Source organism: Notolepis coatsorum (genome assembly GCF_963971535.1).
Source record: "Notolepis coatsorum genome assembly, chromosome: 8".
Classification (NCBI taxonomy): Eukaryota; Metazoa; Chordata; class Actinopteri; order Aulopiformes; family Paralepididae; genus Notolepis; species Notolepis coatsorum.
The window spans coordinates 36,150,801-36,173,740 of record NC_140172.1 but is presented as its reverse complement, the minus strand read 5'-3'; the positions used below and the strand labels follow the sequence as shown (position 1 = coordinate 36,173,740).

General features: G+C 45.4%; 1 protein-coding gene across 1 annotated transcript in view; it reads right to left on the bottom strand.

The window, feature by feature from the left end:
- Positions 1 to 21,452, bottom strand: part of kctd16b (potassium channel tetramerization domain containing 16b) — a gene marked incomplete at both ends in the record, with an annotated part of 189,248 nt that extends 167,796 nt beyond the window's left edge. Inside the window, one exon of the mRNA XM_084319690.1 lies at positions 20,606 to 21,452. Coding sequence (XP_084175816.1) covers positions 20,606 to 21,452 — 847 coding nt within the window. The remainder of the gene's footprint in view (positions 1 to 20,605) is intronic.
- Positions 21,453 to 22,940: the final 1,488 nt, after the last annotated feature.

Genomic DNA, 22,940 nt, shown 5'->3' with positions numbered 1-22,940 from the left:
TTCCCATTCAGGTCATTTGCATACAAAACAACGCCTCCAGAGCTCCTTATAAGGCAAAGTAATGACGCAGTGTGTGGAAATGGATGCGGAAGCGCTTTGCGAGTCTTGCGACCCATCGAAATGAGATTAGATGAATATATTGTCATCATACACAGCTCGTGGTACACCTGCCGCACCGCGCGCGCACACACACACACACACACACACACAGACACAAAGACACTTATAATATTATATATTTTTTGCCAATCAAAGGTGCTGGAACGTAGTTCTGTATCGTTAGTGGCTTAGCTTGGCATCACACTGCACTATCTCGCGTACGTGCACGCGTACTGAATAAACCACAAATGTACCTCTAATACCAGTATTAGTCTGACCACACCCCTCATCAGCTTACCTTCATAAGCAGGTGTGTGGTCACCTGCTCTCCTCCTTCTCGCTTTCACCACAAGGAAGAAGTGCCTCGGTAGATCCCCACACTTGACACCATGATGGAAGAAAGGTTTAGGAGCAGCTTTGGGAAACAAGGATACGTTGACATCATATCTTTATTTTCTCTCTCACTATTTTCGAGAAAATACGGCGATATTGTCTTCGTACTGGAGTGTCTGGAAGATGATGATCATTCTAAAAACCCTCCACCGGTTTTCGTATTGGGAGCACGCCGCTGCATGCTTCTCAACTGCAGTTCCTTGCTGTGTTTGTTGGGGTGAAACCTGTCAGGCCACAGCTGAACTGTCGGACATGCCGCTGTTGTGAGAAGCGGTGCGTTCCAGGTTGGGTGAGTAGTGTTTGCTGGCGGGCTCCACTTGTCTGTTAGTGCTATGGGGGCTACTTGACAAAGTTTATGGAAACCGGCCCCAGGCTAGGGTCCTTTGTTCAGCCACCTAGGCGACAGAAGGCCTTGGTCTGGAGACCATTATAGTTTTAACTAGTGGGCCGCGACCATTGACACTGGTGATCCCTGTGTGTTCTGGACGAGTGGATTCTCTCTGTCACCGTGTTAAGGCCCCATCTTTCATATCCAAATGAGAGTATTCCTTCACGAGGGGATATGTGCATGTAATGTGCGATAGCGGCAGATTCATGTTCAAAGTCAGCTACACAGGCCAGTTGGTACTGTGCTGATTCCGTCGGATGTGGTAAAGTCACCGTTGTGAAGCGGTGTTGACATCTTGTTTTCTCTTTTCTCTTAAAAAGTGAGGAGAGGTTCAGAACGGCGGCCTGTCTGGGTGAGTGTTATGTCATTGTTTACATGTTCATAGCTTACGGTTAGCCAGTCAGCTGTTAACTGCTGCGTTAGCCTGCTGGATCGCTGCATGGCCTGCTTAGGGCCTACTATTAGCCAGTCAGCTGTTAGCTGCGGGGCTAGCATGTCGTGGTCGCTAGGTAACGTTAGCTTGCTGCTATGGCCATGGCCTGGCGCGGGGTAGCTTAGCTTCTCGCGCGCCGCCGTGAGCTCGCTTCTGATCGTTAGCTTGATGCTATTCTGTTGAACGTGCTTTGATTTTAACATGTTTTACACTCTTGACCACGACGTCATCCTTGACAGGGGATGTTTTCGTCGACCCTGCCCTGAGCCAGGACGGCAAGGATTGCATCAACAAAGGGACCGTTGCGACGGGTAGAGCGGCGACGCTGCCCGGATCGAACAACACAGGACGGCTGTGTTTCTACGGTGTCTTGAGACTGCACTTCGCTGATCTGCGTTCCGGGTAGGAACGGGGTTGACCAGACCTCATAACACGTCTTCTGGTTTTACTTTGCTAAATGTATTGTGAATAACGGTGTTTTTCCCAAAACGTGTGTTGCTACAATGCATTTAGGATACGTTGCGGGTTATGTGTGAGCTGTTTTTGTCACTGGCAGTTAGCTTCTCCGTGCAAACGGGATGTAATGATCTGGTTGTTGTGTGAGAAACACGGCCGTGTACTCACAACTAAGGTAACTAACCTATGAAGCTATGCTTGGTGACAAGTGAGTAAAAGAATGTTCTTTCTCAGACTGTAATGACAATGAACAGTGTGTTCACACATTAACAGGTTTTCCTGTTTTAACTGGCCGTATTGAGGGTAAAATAGGAGGATTGTGTTTTCCCCCCCGGTTCCCTGGGGACTTTTTCATCCTCCTATCAGACATGTTGTGCATTAATTGTGTCTTTTGTGTGGTAGGGATACGATGTAACTCTTAGCTTGATTGCTGAGGTTGTGCTAAATCTGCTGGAGAAACTTATTTCCTAAAGGGAAATTGGTTTGGTTGCTGTCATGTGTGCTTAGCAAGGCCTGTGGTCGATACTAATCAAGAATGATGTATTCTCTCATTGTGAAAAAAACGGCGTTCCTCTGTTGAGTGTTTTTGCCATTTTTTGTAGGTGATGATGGGTTGTGTGTGTCATGTGACCTCCAACTGGGTTGTACTGGCCACGGAAGCACATGTGTATGTTGGACCGGGGTTCTTAGAGCCCTCTCTATTCTGTGTTTTTCCTTAGTAAAAATCAGATGGCAGGTTAGCTCATGCGCTGTGTGGAGCTGTGAAACGCTTCATAGAGCTGACTATGACTGTGTCATATTCTCTTTTTGTCGTTACATCGTATCATGGGTGTGGGGTCGTAAAGGGGTGAACTGGTAACCTTTCCTCTCCCCATTGTTCTGTCGGTCAGGGGTACACCCCCTGTCCTTCAAGGTTCCCGTCAAGTGGCGGTTCGGCACGTTACGGGGGGGGGAGGGAGTTCCTGGTCCCACGGCCTGGTATATTGGGCGTGTGCACCGCAGGAATTCCCCCGCCATAGAGTACGTCACCGTGCGCGTCTCTGTTGGTAGGACTTCCGTGTGCTGTTCAGGTCCATGTGATGGATCTGTTTTCAGGGGGGGTGGTCAGGGCTCCTCCTCACCAAGCGCCTATTCAGGCCTTCTGTGATTTCGGACTCCTTCTTCCATGTGAGGAAGCCTCCATCAGAGTACAGAGCCTTCCTCCTCAGATTGTCAAAGTGAGTGGACCCTCTAGAAGGGTCCTTTTCTATTGTATGTATATTCGATTCAATTCGTTTATTGAGTGTGTATGGGTTCAGTGCCTCTTCCCCGGAGGCCCTAAAACCAGTTTTTTACATGGCTCAAGGTGCAATATATTCTTTTCAATCTGTACAGCTCGCGTGGGAAGTCTCTCTGGGGATCCCCGTCTCTTTCCTATGGGAGGGTGGTGGGATGTAAAAATGTGAACATTTTTTACCCCGGCTGTGTAGACTGGGATACATACTGTTGATGCTTCCTTCTTTCTATTCCAGAAGTGTTGGAGTTAGGGAGTGTCACACCCCTCTTGTCGTTCCCCTGGGCGCCTTGGGGATTCAATGACAGGTCTAAATAGCCTGTTCATTGATGGGGGTGTGTCCCGACGCACGTATAGTGCTAGCTCGCTGTAAACAGGCGATTGACTGGCACGCCTTGGTTGCTTGTGGTTGAAACAGCGTTTTTATAAAGCAACTGAGATGGGGGTTTTTTCCTCTTCCGACGACCACATCCCATGACCTGGGTGGGTTGTCGACGGATTCTCGTTCATGTCTGGGGGATGATGACGGGATGGATCTGAACATATGTGGTGGGGTCTCACGCCCTTGGGGTGGGCCACCAGGCGCGGTTCGTCCGAACGTCTGGGTGGCGCCTTCTTTTCATGTTAAGATCAACACGCATATCTGCCCTTCTCCTGGAGTAGGCATGTCGGCGTGGTTAGGGCACGGGACTGGTTCTGGTCACGCTGGTCCAGATCAGTTGAACCCGTTGTCCGCCGGGGATGCAGATCTGCTGTTCTGGTACCCTGAGGGACTTGGGCTTTTTTCAGGGGGAAAAATGCCAGGTCGGTCTGGGTGTCACAGGGTTAAGCGCTATGGAGACCCTGGTTGGGTATGTTTTTACTCAGCATTGTCGTCATGGCTTACAGCCATGCCATTCTGTACGCGCTCGATCTCGTCGGATCTCGGCCGCTACACAGGTTGGTCCTGGTTAGTACTTGGTTGGGAGACCGCCGGGGAATACCAGGTACGGTGTGCTTAGGGGCTGGTTCTCCATTATGTTTCGCTCCTCTCTCACGCATGGCGAAGAGGGGCCTGTGGGGGTGGTTTTTTGACCTCCTCTGGTGACCCTGTGCTTCCCGTACCGCCAGGCCCGGTCCGAAGTGATGTTTGCGACCCGTAGGCCTGGGTTAACCCTTTTTGGAAACTGAAACACTTGTACTGCGGTATAGCCGGTGTATACCCGCAGGTGTGTTTTGGAGTTTTTTCTTGAGGGGTTATAGGAACAACCACCGCATTGGGTAACACCGAGGTGGTTGATTCCCTGGTGTGTTGGAGCAGTGTCAACTCCCGGGTTCACCGTTTGAGGGTGCCCCTGCACGTTCATGACGTCTGCCAATCGTGTCAGCCTTCTCTGCCTCGACCCCTCTGGGTGGGGGTTTTTAAATGGAGGCTTGGTCATGCAACACCGCCAGCTTACGCTCCTTCCGCCGGGGCGGCTGTGTTCAGCTGTCCCCTCTGGCGCCTGTCTCGTCCGCAGTCTCCAGGCTAGGGTTAACAGCCTGTTGCCTGGTTTTTCCCCGGTGCGCTGCCTGCTTCCGTTGGTTAACCTTTTTTGTGTGCTTACGGCCATGCTGACTGTCTGTTCTGCAGGGTTAGTGTGCCAGGCGGTGTACTGTTGGGGGGACGGGGCCCGCTCGGCTTACGGCCATACCGACCTGAACACGCCCGATCTCGTCCGATCTCGGAAGCTAAGCAGGTTCTGGCCTGGTTAGTACTTGGTTGGGATACCGCCTGGGATTACCAGGTGCAGTAACTGGGGGGCCTTTGTCCGAATACGCTGGCGATGTGGGGGGCGGGGCACTACGTGCCCACCTGGTGGGGTCTTGATGCTGGCATCATGGACTTCTCCGGGCCCCCATTCCAGGGAGTCCAGTCCTTTTGGTGGGTCTGGGTCTTCCTTCGCGCTCCGCTGCTACGGCCTTGCCACGGGGTTGGGTTTGCCCTTGACCCCGTGATTCTGGGGGCAGTAACGAGGTTGTTCCTCCGTTCGTTCCCGGGTGGCATGCGGGTTGTGCGTGTGTGTAGTCGTGGGGTCAAGCCACGGTCTGCTCACCCTGTGCGTTAAGTTGCTTGAGTGCCTCTTCGCACGGTCGGGTCCGTCGCCTTCCCGTGAAGCCTCTAATAGGGGGGATACCCTCCATTAGGGGGGGTCGGGGGGGCTCGGCCCTCCCTGTTCTGATGGTTTTGGGGGGCTGTCAGCGGGGTGTATTTGTCAGCCAGTGGCTCCGCTTGGCCTCCCTTGTGCAGTGTGATGCCAAGCTAAGCCACTAACGATACAGAACGATAGGTTATGACTATAACCAAGTTCTGTTAGTTAGGGGCGATGCTTGGCATCAGACGGCCGCTGCAGCCCTTGACCTCACCTTGTGGTGAAAGCTTGGGAAGGAGGAGAGCAGGTGACCACACACCTGCTTATGAAGGTAAGCTGATGAGGGGTGTGGTCAGACTAATACTGGTATTAGAGGTACATTTGTGGTTTATTCAGTACGCGTGCACATACGCGAGATAGTGCAGTGTGATGCCAAGCATCGCCCCTAACTAACAGAACTTGGTTATAGTCATAACCTATCGTTATGGACCGTTCTTGCCCACTTTAACCCCTGTGTGTCTGTGTGTCTGTGTGTGTGTGTGTGTGTGTGTGTGTGTGTGTGTGTGTGTGTGTGTGTGTGTGTGTGTGTGTGTGTGTGTGTGTGTGTGTGTGTGCGTGCGTGCGTGCGTGCGTGTGATATCTGCCAGATTAATCACTACTTCTAGTAATGTTTTATCAATAATAAACTCTTGAGAAGAGCGATTTGGATTTTCCTTTATTAGATTTCAAACCAAATACACCATAGTTATACAGGATCGGGTTAGTACTACTGTTGCTGTGCAACATGACAAAATTGTCATTGCAATGCACGGTCAGAATGAGCTGTGATAGACACTGGAACATGAAAGGTGTCTTTCAAGTAGAGTTGTTCCGATACCGATACTAGTATCGGAAATGCCGCCGATACTGCCTAAAATGCTAGTATCGGTATCGGCGAGTACACGTAAATTCTAGCCTCCGATCCCATGATGTAATTTATCTCCTGCCGAGTCCTGCGGAGAGTGAGGATTATAAAATGAACATGTTTTAAAGTGTGATGCTGTGTCATTTTAACAGCAGATACACTTTCTTAAATTCCATTGTCCCCGACAGTGCGGTGTGACGGGGAGCTCGGACGGGAATCGGGATGTGTTTGGCTGGTGTTATGATAGCATTAGCTGGAAAGATAGCTAGTTGGAACAACATCCGCTTTTAACGTTACATCAAATCAGATGATCGCCTGTCCGTTCTCCAGGACCTAACACTGTCCGTGACCGTCTATCAACAATAATGCACCCACGGTGAATTGTATTTAAGTTAAGTAGCTACGGACTAGCGTTAGCTGACTATTACTAACGTTATCTTAATGTCGATGCGGGAAGGCGAGCTAGGTCAGTTAGCTTAGCTTGATAACGTTACCGTGTCTAAAGTTGGTGCTATTCACATAATCCAGCAATAATGGCTGCAGACCTGCAAGCAAAGTACAGCAAGTGCCAAAGGATAAGAGTCTGAGGCGGAGTTTCAAAAGAGAATGTTGAATATTTATTTTGCATCAAAAATCACAACATGAACATGCCACTAGCTTACAGACTGAATAGGGTATATCTGCAGAGCCACTGAGTAGCGAGTGCAACACCGTTTAATGTCCGTGTGGATCATTGGAGTAGGGTATATCTGCAGTGCTGCAGCCCATACTCATTGATTAATGATACTAATACAAATCTATACAATCACCTGTTGTTGAATAAATACCATACGTTCTAGTTATTACTAAAAAACAGTATAACAGTATCAGAAAAAAAAAAAAAAAGTATAATTTATATAATTTTTTTTTAATTTTTTTTTTATGCACTGGTATCGGATAAATATCGGTATCGGCCGATACCCAAAGCTTAGGTATCGGAATCGGATCGGAAAGGGAAAAATGGTATCGGAACATCTCTACTTTCAAGTCTATTGTGTTGAACCAATTCCATGAGCTCCTCCTTGTATGGTGGGAAGGTGTCTGCACTCATACAGTACCTCCAGTAGCCAGTTATCCCCGGGTTAAGTTAAAAAGAATAATAATACAAAAATACAAGAGGAAGAAAACCCCTCATAGTAATGTTCTGTGTTATAGTAATATTCTCTGTTATAGTAATGTTCTCTGTTATAATGTTCTGTTTTATAGTAATGTTCTATGTTATTATAACAATGTTCTCTGTTATAGTAATGTTCTATGTTATTATAATAATGTTCTGTGTTATAGTAATGTTCTGTGTTATAGTAATGTTCTGTTTTATATAGGGATGTCCGATATTATCGGCCGACCGATATTATCGGCCGATATCGGCAGTAAATTGTGATATCGGAAAATATCGGTATCGGTAAAAAAAAAAAAAAAAAAAAAAATTTTAAACATTTATTTAACCTTTATTTACCCAGGCAAGCAAGTAAGAACCAATTCTTATTTTATTTATTGTAAAAAGTATGCATAATGGTTTAATTCAACAACAAGAGATATGTAATGTTAATTTGTACTTTTTTAATGATCATATTTTGCACAGATAATGCTTACATTTAGAAAGCCTTTTCAATGCATCCAGTGAAATTATTAGTTACCTGAAATTATTCCGTTTTTTTGGGGGGAAACCCTGCATATATCGGTATCGGTTGATATCGGTATCGGAAATTAAGAGTTGGACAATATCGGAATATCGGTATCGGTAAAAAAGCCAATATCGAGCATCTCTAGTTTTATAGTAATATTCTGTTTTAGATCAATGTTCTGTGTAACTGAGGGGTACAATTCCCTGACTGTATTGATAAGTATGGTATCATTAAACCACTACCGCTTTATGTACTTTAATTACTGGCCATACAGTACATGATATATAAATATGATGAACACTTCCCACAATGAATCGGTTCCACACAAAGGTGTAATCAAGTATTTATTGCAGCAAAAGGTACATAATATACTTCTCTGTATTTTACTTTGGATGCGCTTATAAGGCAAAGGAATGTGCGTAGGCAAATCAATAATGAATGTCAATTCTCTGGTTACGCAGGAGGTAATTATACAACCTGAATCTTAGGGAATTATATCTATGGTACACTAGTAATATATAGCGGGAGATACTGGAAGGGTCCCCCCGGTTGTAAGCCAGCAGGGGTAGAGGATCTGTCGGTAGTAGAGAGTCTGGTCAACGATGACTAAGGAGACTCCAAGTACAGGAGACGGTGCAATAGCCTCTTGATCCACAGACGAATACAGCTGTTCTCCGTAGACTGTAGCTCCACAGTGAAGAAAGCTAGCCGGCCTCAGGCTCTCTGAGGCGCAGACTCGACTGGTCTCCTCACAGGGTAAATCCAACACGTGTAGGCGTCGGCGATTCTCCGCTCCATAAATCACAGGACCAAAACAAATATAATCCAGCCGCAAAGGGCTATGTAGTCGTCGGGTAGATTAATCCAGTGTACATGTCCACACGGTTCTCGTCTAGGTCTCCTCGGGTGAAAGCGCCATGAAAGCAGCCCAGCCTGGATAAGCACTCTAGCTGATACGAGGAAGCGTTGGTGATGCTGGTCACTGTAGAACTTTAGCCGCACGATACACTATACACAAATAGACTATTACTGACTTAATAGAAATATGTCGCACTCGACGGTATAGCGCCAAACTCTGACAATTCAGTTATTAATTCGCACGCGGTCTCAATGCTCTATTTTGGGGCCAAACAGGCCATACTTCACCGCACGGAGTATCGTGGGTGAGGCTTCAACTTATTGGGTAACTCTACTTCTGTATTCACCTGCGCCATATTTATATGCACGGCGAACAATCTAGTGCCAATCTCATTTCTGTCTTGTATCCCTGGGCAAGGCCGGGCATGTACAGACATGTCTTGACGGTGGCTTTGAACCTGACTCTGGAGGCACGGCCCCGGCGCCTGTGGACCGCTGTCCAATAGGAGAATGAAATATTATGGTCTGTAATAGGCTAAAGGGATATTCCGTGTATATGTACAAGGAATATACAAGGGATATCAAACGATATACAAATACTATGCAATATATATCAATCAATAAATATATATATTCGGTTTAATCTGATCCTTTGTAACATTCTGTGTTATAATAATGTTCTCTGTTATAGTAATGTTCTGTGTTATAGTAATATTCTGTGTTATAGTAATATTCTGTGTTGTGAAGGTACAAATCAGCTGTGACTTTGTAAACAACAATGATAGAATGACCAATTTCACGGCAAGAAAGTAGAGGATACGGGTTTGAAAGTCAATGGCTTTAGTGCAGGTTCTCAGCAATTTATTCAGCAGGGCATCAGCGGTAGAATACAGCCAATTCACAGGATACAAATAATCTGTCAGTGACACGGACAGCTTGGTTCTGTGGTGTGTGTTTCTGTTCAATATGACTGGTTTATATGTGCTCAACCCGAATCTAATACCCTGCTGTGATTTGCTTATCACTACCTGGGTAAACCGGTTTGGTCTCTGTCTGAGTGGGGGTGTCATGATCTGATATGTCTGTCTGTCTCTCTGTGTGTGTGTGTGGGTGTGTGGGTATTCTGTGTTATAGTAATAGTCTGTGTTATAATAATGTTCTCTGTTATAGTAATGTACTCTGAGCAATCTCAAGCCCCGGTTGGAAATACTTCGGATTTTGATTAACTTGTGGAACCTCGAGACAGTTTTATGCAAGCTATGTAAACTACAGCTGGCCTACCTTCTTTTTTATGCTAACTCTATGTTTGGAGTTCTAGCGTCAAGAACTTAGGTAGCCTACTTTTATTTTTTAACGCTTTATTGTAAATCATCCCTCAGCGTAAAACGTTATTGAATAGAGAAAGAAGAGTCATGCCGGTCCCGTTTCATGCCACGGAAAATATATCACTTCATGTTTATCACACCTTGTTCGGAGGTGTGTTGCTGTGTGTGAATGACCGTTCTATATGCCGCAAACTATCATTAATTTTATCTCAGAGAGAAAGCCCCTTCTCAATCTAGCACCAATCCTCCTCATAGACTGAGAGAGAGGGTGTGTGTGTGTGTGTGTGTGTGTGTGTGTGTGTGTGTGTGTGTGTGTGTGTGTGTGTGTGTGTGTGTGTGTGTGTGTGTGTGTGTGTGTGTGTGTGTGTGCAGGGCCGCCTCAGGGGGTGTGCGAGCAGTGCGGTCGCACAGGGCCTCGCGGGAAGGGGGGCCTCGCACAAAAAGAAATAAAAGAAAATAAAAAAAAAAAAATTATTTATTATTATTATTATTATTATTATTTTTTTTAATTTTTTGCGAGGCCCCCCTTCCCGCAAGGCCCTTTTTCATCACAGACCTAAAATATAGTTTTGCTTATATGCTTATATATTTCACATTAGACACGTTTGTAGAATGTGTCTGACTTGTTCCTGGCTCTGCGGCTCTGCAGATACACTATTGGCTCTGCAGATACACTATTGGAGGCAGCTCTGAGGCTCTGCAGCAGAATTGGTTTCAATGAGGGGAGGGGTTACAGGTAAGGTAGAGTCTGACTATTTCGCGCGTGCAGCATTGGAGGTTATGCCAGCCAAGATGAAGAGGACATCGTTCGGCAGATGGACTGAAGATGAAAGTTGTTGCATGTTAGACAGTTCAGTCAGGCTAGCCATCCCGGCTAAAGACAGGGACAGCTAGTTCAGTGGTTCAGTCGGGATATAGCCATGATGATGTCGGCTAGTAGCTAGCTTAGCTAAAGGCTAACTAGCGTTAGCTAACCTAGAGACAGCGCGTGCAGCATTGTTATGCCAAGATGAAGAGGACGGTCGTTTGGCAGATGAACTTCGTCAACTCCACGCGGTTGTCTCCATCCTCTTGGACGTTTTTAATGCACTCTATTCTATTCCCGCCATGGATATCTCTCTCTCTCTCTCTCTCTCTCTCTCTCTCTCTCTCTCTCTCTCTCTCTCTCTCTCTCTCGGGAGCCAAATGGGCCGACTAGCTGTTGTAGTACTAGTAGCTAAAGGTGTGTGGCCTGGTGTCAGCACCTGGTGTGAGGGAGGTGAGCTTGGTGTTTCATTATGAGAATATCTCCATGCTCAAGTCGGCTATAGTCCGCGAGGGACTTGTTGCCGGCACCGCTATCAGTGGCGGCTCGCCACTAGGGGCGCTCGGGCGCCGCCCCCCCTCAGGCCCTACCCTGGTTATATGAGAGAACAAGAAAAATAAGTTTTTAGTTTTTTGTTTTATAGCCCTATAAATAATATAAACATGTTTAAAATTAATAATATTTACTCATTTTAAGTATGTTTGTGTTTCCAATGCACAATATAACGTTATTATATAAAAAAAAATACTCGTTTTCTTGAACAGGAAGTGACTCACTTTTATTTTTTTTTATTATTTTTTTGTATTTCTCGGCCCGGGCTAGACGCGATAGCGCTCTGAGTGCGCGTCACGGTTTGATCGCTGTATCCGTCGCAGCCAATCAGTGCGTAACGCGGTGCGTTGAAACATGACTATTATGTTGGAATCCGGGCGCGATTTGAAGCGGTCTAGCCAGTAGCGTCAAGAATTTCTGTAGCCGCATTTCGCGGAGACGCTCTCTGATTGGCCGACGCCAGTATTTTTTTCCGTAGCAGAATTTCAAAGAGACGATCTCTGATTGGCCGAATCCAATTTCTAATGTTCCAATTCTAGCTTATTCCTAGGTTGGTCCGTTGGTGGTAGAGATAGTTGTGTTGTTGTGAGATGCAGCTGTTTGTCTTAGAGCGTGCCGTGACTGCAAGTTCTTTAGACTGTTAAGCTTAGGCACTCTTTCAAAGTTGGTTAAGGTTAGAGTTTGTCTTAGAGCATGGCGATAGAACGCCAGGTAGTTTGCAGTCTGTTCGACACGGAAATGGACAAAGGAATGAAGTACTTGTGTTGTGTGGTGCTAACTGCTAACACTTGGCTAACAAGCTATATGGCGGATGCAGTCTGGACACAGTGGACAGTGGTCTGGAATACATCAACAGTGGATTATACACTTTATCAAGGCAAGCCCTCCTGCCCTGGACGTGTCAACTAAACAGTGAGTCTCTCTCTCTCTCTCTCTCTCTCTCTCTCTCTCTCTCTCTCTCTCTCTCTCTCTCTCTCTCTCTCTCTCTCTCTCTCTCTCTCTCTCTCTCTCTCTCTCTCTCTCTCTCTCTCTCTCTCTCTCTCTCTCTTTCTTTTGGATTGAAAATACGTGGATTATGGCTTGTTCAATATCGTCTATGTTTGAATGAATGAATGAATGAAAACTTTATTAACAGATTGCAGAATGGGTACAATACAGTACGGCTCAATACACACAATTGTTAAGGGGATGCAGACCAGAGAAAGACGTTTGTCTTGTTTACATCAGGGTCCCAGATTTTCGATTCATATCGATAGTTTAATAGCTAGCCCCCTTGGCTCGTTTAACAATATGCAAAATATGTGTACAGCCCTGTACTCATACTGAAGTTATTCTTGGTATATAATAGGTCTGATTGTGTAACGAATCGATTCCACGTCGCGCTGTGTGTGAGAGAGAGAAGGAGAGAGGGAGAGATCTGCGTGTGTTTGGAGACGGAGCGAGTTTTGTTTCTAACTTTTCTATTTATATATTGTGTTTCAAGTTGTGAATTAGACTATACTTTATTTGACTGGTTGTGTGTTGTTGTAGTAACAGCTGAGCGACTCGTTCATAAGAGCCGATTCATTGCCGTGAGCGTGAGTCGAATCGCTCACGTCTTGCCATGAGTCGGTTGCGTGGTACTGTACATGTTTGCAAAATGTTTTGGTATAGCGCCCCTAGTGGAGAGAGAACCAGCAGCCGCTACTGACCGCTATGGTAAACACCACTCTGTAGTGGGACGTGTATTGCCTTCTTTTTCCCTTCTCTCTTCGTATGAGAAGAGGAAAACACAGCGGCTGTCTGAAGTGTTGGCCTGTATTGCTTTTCTCACGTTGTACAGTTTTTCAGTGGTAGCCGCATAGCTTGCTTCTGCGTTAGCTAGTGGTTAGCGATAGCCGGGTTGAGCTAACTGTTAGCCAGTTAGCTGTTTAGCTACGACGTTAGCTGCTCGTTTTCGCTCGCCTGGGAACGTTAGCTTGATGCTATCAGTTAGCCTAGAGTTAGCTGTTAGCTTGTGCTATGACCATTGACATTAGCCGTGAGAATAGCGGGCCCTGGCACTCTCTGACTACGACATCATCTTTGACAGAAGATGTAGTCGGGCCTGCACCATGACAAGGCTCCGGCCATAGCTTCTTTTTGTCCCGCCAGCGAGAGGCCTTTCGTCAACGTGGAGACCTGTGTTGCGGCCTTTCGCCCTGCGTTCCTTGGTGCAGGTAAGATGTCATGACATTACCCCACTATTCCTTCCTTCCCCTCCCGAATGTTTTGTTAATAACAATGTTTTTTTCCAGGCAAAACATATGTTACTTCACAACATTTGGAGATACGACATGTGCTGTGTGTGAATTGTCTTGGTCGATTGTGTAGCTTGGGTAGCGTTGGCCAAAGCTGTGTGTGGCCTGGTGTCAGTACCTGGCTAGCCTATTTAGCTGATGTCGGCCATTGGCTCCTTGCTGCTTTGTTTTCTCTGGTATAGACCCTCTTCTCTTTGGATTTAAGTGTTGATCTTTGTCCTTTTGGATCTATGTATATTCATGTTGCCTTTGTGAAGTTATCTTTTCCTTCTGTTTTGTTCTTCCATTAAAAGTTGAATATCCTTTAGGGGCTCATCTTTGCTTATCTGTCTCATACATGCTCTCTCTCTAACACACACACACACGACACACAGACATGCTCTCTCTCTCTAACACACAAACACACATGCTCTCTCTCTCTCTCTCTCTCTCTCTTTCTAACACACACAGTCTGCCTATGGCGGCCTTTCTCGATGGCTAGGCTGTGCTCGCTGAGTCTGTACCTAGTCAAGGATCTTCAGTCACAGTGCTTAGGTATTCTGCCACTGTGTTTAGGGCCAAATAGCATTTCAATTTCTTTCCAATGTCTCTCTCTCTCTCTCTCTCTCTCTCTCTCTCTCTCTCTCTCTCTCTCTCTCTCTCTCTCTCTCTCTCTCTCTCTCTCTCTCTCTCTCTGTACACTGTATATTGACTGTAGAATGGGAGCTCTCTCTCGCTCTCTCTCTTGCTATATGTTGACTGTATCATGCCCAGCCTCGGGCAGCGCTATTATTTAAGAATATGTTGACTTTATGAAGAAAAAAAATCTCGCACAGGGCCTCGCATTTCTCCCAGGCGGCCCTGTGTGTGTGTGTGTGTGTGTGTGTGTGTGTGTGTGTGTGTGTGTGTGTGTGTGTGTGTGTGTGTGTGTGTGTGTGTGTGTGTGTGTGTGTGTGTGTGTGTGTGTGTGTGTGTGTGTGTGTGTGTGTGTGTGTGTTCGCCACACTATGAGGCTATGCTAAATTACAGGTAATCTCTCAGTGTTGTGCGTGAGCTGAACAAACATCCGACCCTTTGCGCAAGTTATATTTTGGGAAGGGGTGAATCTGACGGGTATTTTTTTGCACGAAAAAAAATGCATTATGCACATGCGTTCCATTGGTGGTTAGCGTACCGTTGCATTCGTTCGGTACACAGCGCGTACTGTATGAACCGAAAGGTCCAGTACTGAAACGGTTCAGTACGGATACGTGTACCGTTACACACCCCTAATTTTCACATTGACACAATCAACAGAAACAACATTACTGCCCTCTACTATGAAAGAGAGACAGTTGGGGGGGATGCAGCCGAACTGTAGGAAAATGTCCCATAGCAAATCACACCTTCCACCTCCTGTGAGGTGGGTGGGAAAATAACTGCTGGTCAGCTGTTGCTTGGAGCCAGTGCCCATATGGGAGGGGGGGGCTCCAATTACACCATGGTAACCTGGGTGCCACTGGCCCACAGAGATCGCAAGGCCCCGAGCAGACCATGTCCAGGGGAGCTATTTCCTTCTCCAAGTGTTCAGTGGCAACTGATATACAGTATATATATATACTGGCAGCAGGAGGAGTAATGCCCAAAGCCAAAGTAAAATCCACTGCTTTAGGGCTACAGAGCTGGTATTATTCTGCTGGTCTGTGGGAGGGGCTTCACACAGATCCACAGCCAATGTGTGTTCGGTAACCTTCGGTTACAGCTGGGAAGGGGGAGAGAGTGGTTGAGATTGTTCTCCAACCCACGTGACTTCGCTTGTCACAACGACCAGAGAGAATTTGGGCAGAATCTTTTGGAACAATGGTGGCTTAAACGTTAGAGAAGATAAGTGGGCTCATGACTGGAAGGTCGCCAGTTTGATCCCCGGACCAGCGGGAAAATCTGGGCCAGGGGAAAGTTGATGAATAACACTATCGCCTCTCTCTCTCCCTTGGTCTCACTGTTGAAGTGCCCTTGAGCAAGACATTTAATCCTTAACTGCTTCAGCGGAGCTGCTCAGTGGTTATCAGTAAAAGATTGGTTGCACTCAGCAGCTCCTAGGGGTGAATTTGTGTCACTGAGTGTGAAACTGAGTGAGCATTGCTGAGGGAGGGGGAAAGCATACATGCTCAACAGATCTACCCAGGGTGAATAAAGGTTAAAATGCCAGCAGTGTGTGTTTCCAAAAATGTATCCAGTGTTGTAACTTGTAACCACATTGTCAAAGAAAGCTGATGGCAAGCTAGGCAGGAGTTTACATTTATTGAGCGAAGAATATTTTTTCAAAGGCACCGTCTTCGGCAACAGGTCCAGTATGTCTCAGTGTAATATCATCCCAGTGTGGGATGAAAAGCTTATGCTAGAGAGCTGATGATGGTGCCGCCTTATAATAGGCTCACAGAGTCACTAGTCTCTCTCAAACCCCACCCTCTTTTCTTGATCCTCCAATCACAACTGTTGCTTCCAGAATCACATGTCTGCCACTGAAATCTGTAATGGCCAAATTCTATTGATCAGTGGCTTTGGGTTTGGGGGCTGGGCTACTGGCAAGATATACAGTATATCGTAAACACAATTATACAACGGCATGCAAATTTCTCGATTCTGATTGGCCATTTACACGTCTTTATTGGCAACAATCCACGGTCCTGGGCTCAGGACCCGCCCACAACCGAATCACATATCACTCCCCGGCTCACTCCGGGAGAAAACAAGATTGCGGACAACAAATGGTTATGTTGAAAGCACCATAACGACTAAATATGAAGCGATTCTGTCAAGGGGAATGTGTTAGTCCTTTAAACAATGTTGGATGATGTAATTGATGGGTCTTGAGTCAATCTAGAACAAAAGAAAAATCGCGGATTGATTGATTGATTAATTGATTGATTTAAATTTCTTCCTTCCTACTTTCTACTGACTGCAGCGTTCTCTCTCACACTGTCCGACGCTGGCGTACCCACAAACACACACACACACATACACACACACACACACACACATACACACACACACGCACGCACACACACACACACACTGTGACACACACACACACACACACACGCACACACACACACACACACACACACACACTCCTGTCTGCAACAGCGGGGGAGTCAGACTGAGAGAGAAGCAGCGCTGTTTTAAGTGAGCATGGTCTATTGAATTGATTGATTGGTTGATTGCTAATTTTATTACTGTACCCCTGGTTTCCAACTGGTTAAGTTTAGGCTAAAAGAAATAAATAAAAAAATAGGGCGAAGAAAACGTTTTTTTCCTATAGGGCAAAGAAAACGTTTTAATTTGTTTTACCTACTTTATATAGAAGCATCTAAGAATGAAGTTCTATGGAAAGTAGGTCTGCATTCCCTTAACAATTGTGTGTATTGAGCCGTACTGTATTGTACCCATTCTGCATCTGGTAATAAAATTTTCAATCAATCATTCCAATAATACACAGTTGGATGTGTTAGTTGGTTGGATGCACTTCAAGCTGCTTCCACATGAGGCAACTTCTCTCAATCATTCCAATAATACACAGTTGGATGTGTTAGTTTGGTTGGATGCACTTCAAGCTGCTTCCACATGGAGGCAACTTGTCTTTTTTGTAGTTGTGGGAACTACTTTTTCTGGCGGATGGTTTTTTCAATAAATCTTCGATTAATGTGTGTTTATTGTATAGAAATAAGGTTGGATGAATCTGGCAGTTGTATAAAAGCTTTACACCACTTGTAGTCGTGATTTGTGACCAATAAACCATGCCTAGGGGGGTCTAACGACCACCCCTAGGCATGGTTTATTGGTCACAAACCACTCCTGCGCGTGATGTAATGCTTAATTATAGCCTCCCATATTCCAAGAAGGTTTCGAGTATACAATGTAAAAGAAAAACTACAACTCAATTACAGTATATCAATCATCAAATAATGACAGCGTATTCAACCGAGATGGTATGTTCTAGGGCTGTCCCCTCATTAGTCGATTTATTGGTCAGTTTGGTCTTAAAACATTGTTAGTCGATTTGTATGCTTAACCCTTTCACTACCACACTACAGAAGGTTAACCTTTCACTACCACACACTACAGACGGTTAACCTTTCACTACCACACTACAGACGGTTAACCGTGTGTAGTGTGGTAGTGAAAGGGTTAACCTTATGTATTGTCGCAGTGAAATGGTTAACCATTTTGGTAGTGTGGTAGTGAAAGGGTTAAAACTAAACAATTAGTCGACAAAGTCCTTAACTATTAGTCGACTAAAGAGTTTCTTTAGTTGAGGACGGCCCCATACTTTCGTCTACTCTTCTCATCTCAAGTCAAGTCAAAGTCAAATTTATTTGTATAGCCCAAAATCATAACAAGTTGCCTCAACAGGCTTCACAGATCAACAAGTACTGTAACATCACAATAGATCCACATGAAAAAACATGAAAAAACACCATAAAATCTAAAATTTTGCAACACCCCCAGACTTTCCCCAGTGAAGATACTGTAAGGAACAACTCCCTGAAACCTAGCAATAGGGAAAAAGGAATAAACCTCAGATGGGCAATTCAAAGGGCATCCCCCATCAGGATGTCAGTGATATATGGGTGTTGCTATGGATGCATGTTCAGTTCTACAGAAGAACGTCAATGTTCCAACGTTCTAATCTTGAGCCTAACCTGTAACAGCTTATTCAAATGTCTGCGCTTTTCAAAGGAAAGGACAACAATATCTTGAACGGTTTGTGCTGCACATTGTTGCATCATGAAATTAGTAGTTATATCATGACAGCTGCCTCGACATGCTGCACTCATTGCTTGAAGCGACTTATTCCATGGCACTGTAAACGACAAACAACAGGCGTGGAATTGTGATCCACAACCTCATGAGCTCTATTTTCACTTTGATGTTTAATGCAAGGATGAGGGGTGGAGTGCAGATATGTTTTTCTGGGGCTTTTATCATCATGATATTTACTGCAGTCGCCTGTTAATTAGAGGCAAAGTGTTTGCATACAAAACATGCAATCATTTGAAATGAAAGGCTTCGATTTCAAAGTTCAAGCCAGTCAACTGTGAGACGAAGAAGTAATCAAGAGCCAGCACAACAGCAACTAATGTAACCTTTAGATGTGTATATGTCGAGAGGACTAACGTTAATCATTACCAAGCATTGAAATACAGAATCTTACATGGTGCCATTCTCTCAAGGTTTTTGTACTTTTTCCAACACTGGTAAGAATGAACCCCAATGCATATACAGTATTCTACTTTCTTTCTACCTCTTCATCTACAGCTTTGCTTCGGTATCCTTAGAAAGAATATCAATAGAGATGACACACTCATGAGTTGTGCAACATGCATGCCACAGAAAACATTGTCTCACTATGCTTTATGGCTGTGGAAACCCCCTAAGTACCACAAAGAAATAGCTGTTTTGTTCAATTTTACGAGCCACTTATGTATCTGTAGTCTTGCAGCCAAACGTCCTTCCTATCTCTCTCTCTCTAACATATGACATCTGTTATAGTAATAATAAAAAAAGACAACACATTAACGACACGTGAGTCAGAAGCTCTATGGTTCATTTCCCGGGGAATGCTTTACTATAGCCTGTCACTCACCCTAAGCAATTATTTAAAGTGGGTGTGGCCATCGATTCAGGGGTTCATTCCAGGCCAGAGAATACCTGGTCTCCCTCTATGTTTTATAGCATCACAACTGTACTATGACCACAAGCGCTGTAGCACTTTACAACATAACGTACCTCTCCATCTACCGCATGGCAGCTGGACCGCAGGAGCCATCTATGGGCTATAGATTATGCCCCGTCAGATCTAAGTATATGGAGTGTTTTGTAGCATCGTAAAATATTATGAGAGCCATTACAAAAGCCATCATCCTTCCCACCCCACACCTCTCTTGCTTTCCTGTTTTTTTTTTGTTTGTAGAGGGAGAGAACTGGGAGGTAAGAGGGAGAGAGGGGCGGTAGGGTGTGGAGGGGACGTTTGACAGGAAAGTGACAGGAAATGAAAACGAGACGCATCAAGACACAAATGGACAACTGGTCTGCTGAAGCTATTGTGATATGTTTATATATTTTTGAAGAACATTAAATATTACTTGAGTGTTTTTTACCCCTATAAAGTTTTGTTTTCCTCTCTCCTCAGCTCTCACTGCTATGCCCAGACGAACCTTCATAATTCACCTTAGAATCGGCGTGACGTTGAAAACCAAAATGTAGTTTTCATTGTCTAAAGACATCTGAATACCTGAAACGTGAAAAGCTTTTAGTCAAAAAGAGTAGAACTCAAAAATCCCCAAACTGCTGCAGAAAAGTAACACTGGGATGTTGCAACAAGCTGTTCTATATAGTCCCAGATAAGCGAGATGGAAAACAAAAAAAACATCATCCAGCATTTCAGATAAGCGTTTGCAATTAAAGGTTCTTTGCTCCCAGCAAGGAAGATAGTACGACATGTGGATTTTAACCCATTTACCAGGAGTCACCTCTAATTGGGTTGGTTCCACAGGGCTCAGAATCAAGATGTAGCTGAATGTGTTAGTTGGAGGATGTTTGTGCTCAGGAAAACCCCCTGAGAAGTGCATTGTGGTTGTACTCCAATACATGATGCAAAAGTGAAGTCACAATATGGAAGTATTTACATAAATGCCTCCCATTTTCCGACTTGCCAAGCGTCAGCTCCATGATCTCCATCACCCATAATATGAGCTTGTTTATTTCTGAGGAGCATACAGACCCACACACATACATTGAACTAAGAATAAGATATACATATCCATCACTCTCTCACTCTCTCTCTCACTCTCTCTCTCCTCTCTCTCTCTCCTCTCTCTCTCTCTCCAGGGTGAGGGACGAGAAAGCCAAGTGTGCCTTCTAGCGGTGACTTTGCGTGTGTGTGTGTGTGTGTGTGTGTGTGTGTGTGTGTGTGTGTGTGTGTGTGTGTGTGTGTGTGTGTGTGTGCGTGTGCGTGTGTGTGTGTGTGTGTGCGCGCGCTTGTGTGTGTAGTGTTTTGGAGTATTCTTGTATTGACTTGCAGTGATAGTCGAAGGTATCACTTACGGTAGAATACGTATTCTGTGTAACTGGACCAGGTCTTGTCCTCTGTCTGTTGGTTGACAGACGAGGCTGTGACTGAAGAGTTACAGGCCACCATCTGGAACCCACACTCGGACAACATGTCAAAAGACCTCTCCAGGTGCTTGAACCTAAGGTAAAACCGGGAGGTGTACCGATCCGGGGTTCTATCCGGGTCCCGGCTCTCGTTCAGCGTCTCGCCGAACACTTCCTTCGCCAGGGCCACTCTCCCACATATCAAGATCCGAGGCACGCGCCTGAACTTGCCGTCGGTCTGACTCTCGCGGCCCGCCGTGCACGAGCCCCGGTACCCCACCGTGATGAAGCCGCTCTTCCTGTCAGCGGGCACCAGAGAGGGCGGCGGGCACACCCCCCGGTGGTCGCTGCCTTGAGATCCATCTTCGTAATCACTGTGGAAGAAGTAGTCATCCGGGCTGTTCTTGAAATCTTCAGGGGTCAGGATCTTTACCAAGTCTGGCAGTTGAAAGTACTCCGCCTCTTTACTGAGCCGCCCTTTCTCCGGGAAGTGGTCGGGCAGGACAACTTGCTTGTCTCGGAGGTAGTCCAACACGTAACGGAATAGAAAGCCGTCCCTGTCGATGAAGTAGCGACCCTTTGGGTCTCTCGCCAAGTCGTTAGTGGCATCTTTTTTGGGCGAGAATATTTTGCTTAGTAAAGAATTCGGGGTGCTCACCAGAGTTGAATGGCGCGTGTAATAAACCTGTCCGCCTACGTTTAATTCCACAACATCTGGGAAACTGTTCTGGACTGATCCCTGATCTTTGGGATTACTAGTCCGACAGTTTCCACTCAGCGCCATCGTCTCTGTCATTGTTGAGCACAAAAAATACCTACCAAATTATATAATTGCAATAAAAACAGACGGACCAAAAACTGCCTATAGCCTACTGTATGGCTATTGTGCCTAAACATACAATGTAGTCCAACACATTTCCCAATTATTCCAATAAGCAATTTTCACCAAGCACTGGCCATCACCTATATACCAATCTTGGGAAAATGTTGATATGTTATTGTCACTTTCGTTGTATATCCAACTTCCTTGGAAAGGGACGCTCGCCCTGCTGGATGAGAGATGGGGAAAATGCCTTTTTCTGAGGAGAGAATAAACTTCACAGAGGTTGCACTGCACGCAGCCCTCGGGAGTCCCCCCGTGTTGGTCCCTCTGTATCCAGCTGTCAATACGAACACTTCACCTGTTCGCTCCAGATGAGGGGAGAAAATCAAAAATATCCAACTTGCTTTCCTCCGGGAGGCGTCGATTTCAATCCCGGGCTTGCAGCAGCAGCAGCGCACCGCGAGCGACCGACCTACGGCTGGCTGCCTTCAGCGCGAGGAGCTGTCTGTGGTGCTGAAGCTGAGACGAGCCTCGGTCGCACTCCACTCCCGAGCAGGGTGGTGTCTCCGCCGCTACTGCCTCCTCCTCGCGTAGGGCCTGGTTCATGGTTCAACGAGACGTCGGTGGTCCGAAGAAAAAGACACAGTCCCCTCTATCTCAACACTGTCCATACTTTTTTTGTTTTCCATATAAAAACACAAGATATCAACTAAACTGAATGAATAGACCAACCATAGTCCAATCACTAGTGCGAAAATGGGCGTAGTTCAGTAATATAATTATTACCCCCACCCACCTCCGGTCGAGCCTAGCACCATACCAAAAATCAAATGAAGCCTAATTGTCCGAAAAAGTCAATACACTAACACTTTAAAATGACTTTTGATGATAGTATCTCCCTCAGGTCAAACAGGGTCATATTTTAAGGTCGTACATACTCCACAATGAAGAAATGTTTCGTGTATCTATAACACATACAATTGAAAGAACAAATCATAATAATAATAATAGTGAAATTATGAATTATGATAAATCTGAGAAATAGTTGGGGTAGGGCCATATAAGAGGGAAGTGGTTGAGATGATGGAATAACAGTGCATATGAAGCAAAACAAATTAAATAATTTTAAATGAACACTGAAATTAGTCAGTGAAATACCTCTTTATGAATATATGTTCAGACTTTTTCCATGTGGATTAACTGAATGTTGACTATAGCTAAAGTCAGAGCCATGCTATTGCCATACAATATTTTATATCACTATATTAAACACAGTAAGTTGTTTAAACCAGGACGTTCATCCATTACCAATACGCTACTATCCAACTAGTAGCCTAGTACTGTAAGCTCTGCTTTTTGTGTTAGAAATGATGTGTGTGTGTGTGTGCGTGCGTGCGTGCGTGCGTGCGTGCGTGTGTGTGGGTGTGTGTGTGTGTGTGTTGTGTGAGAGTTCAGACTTGT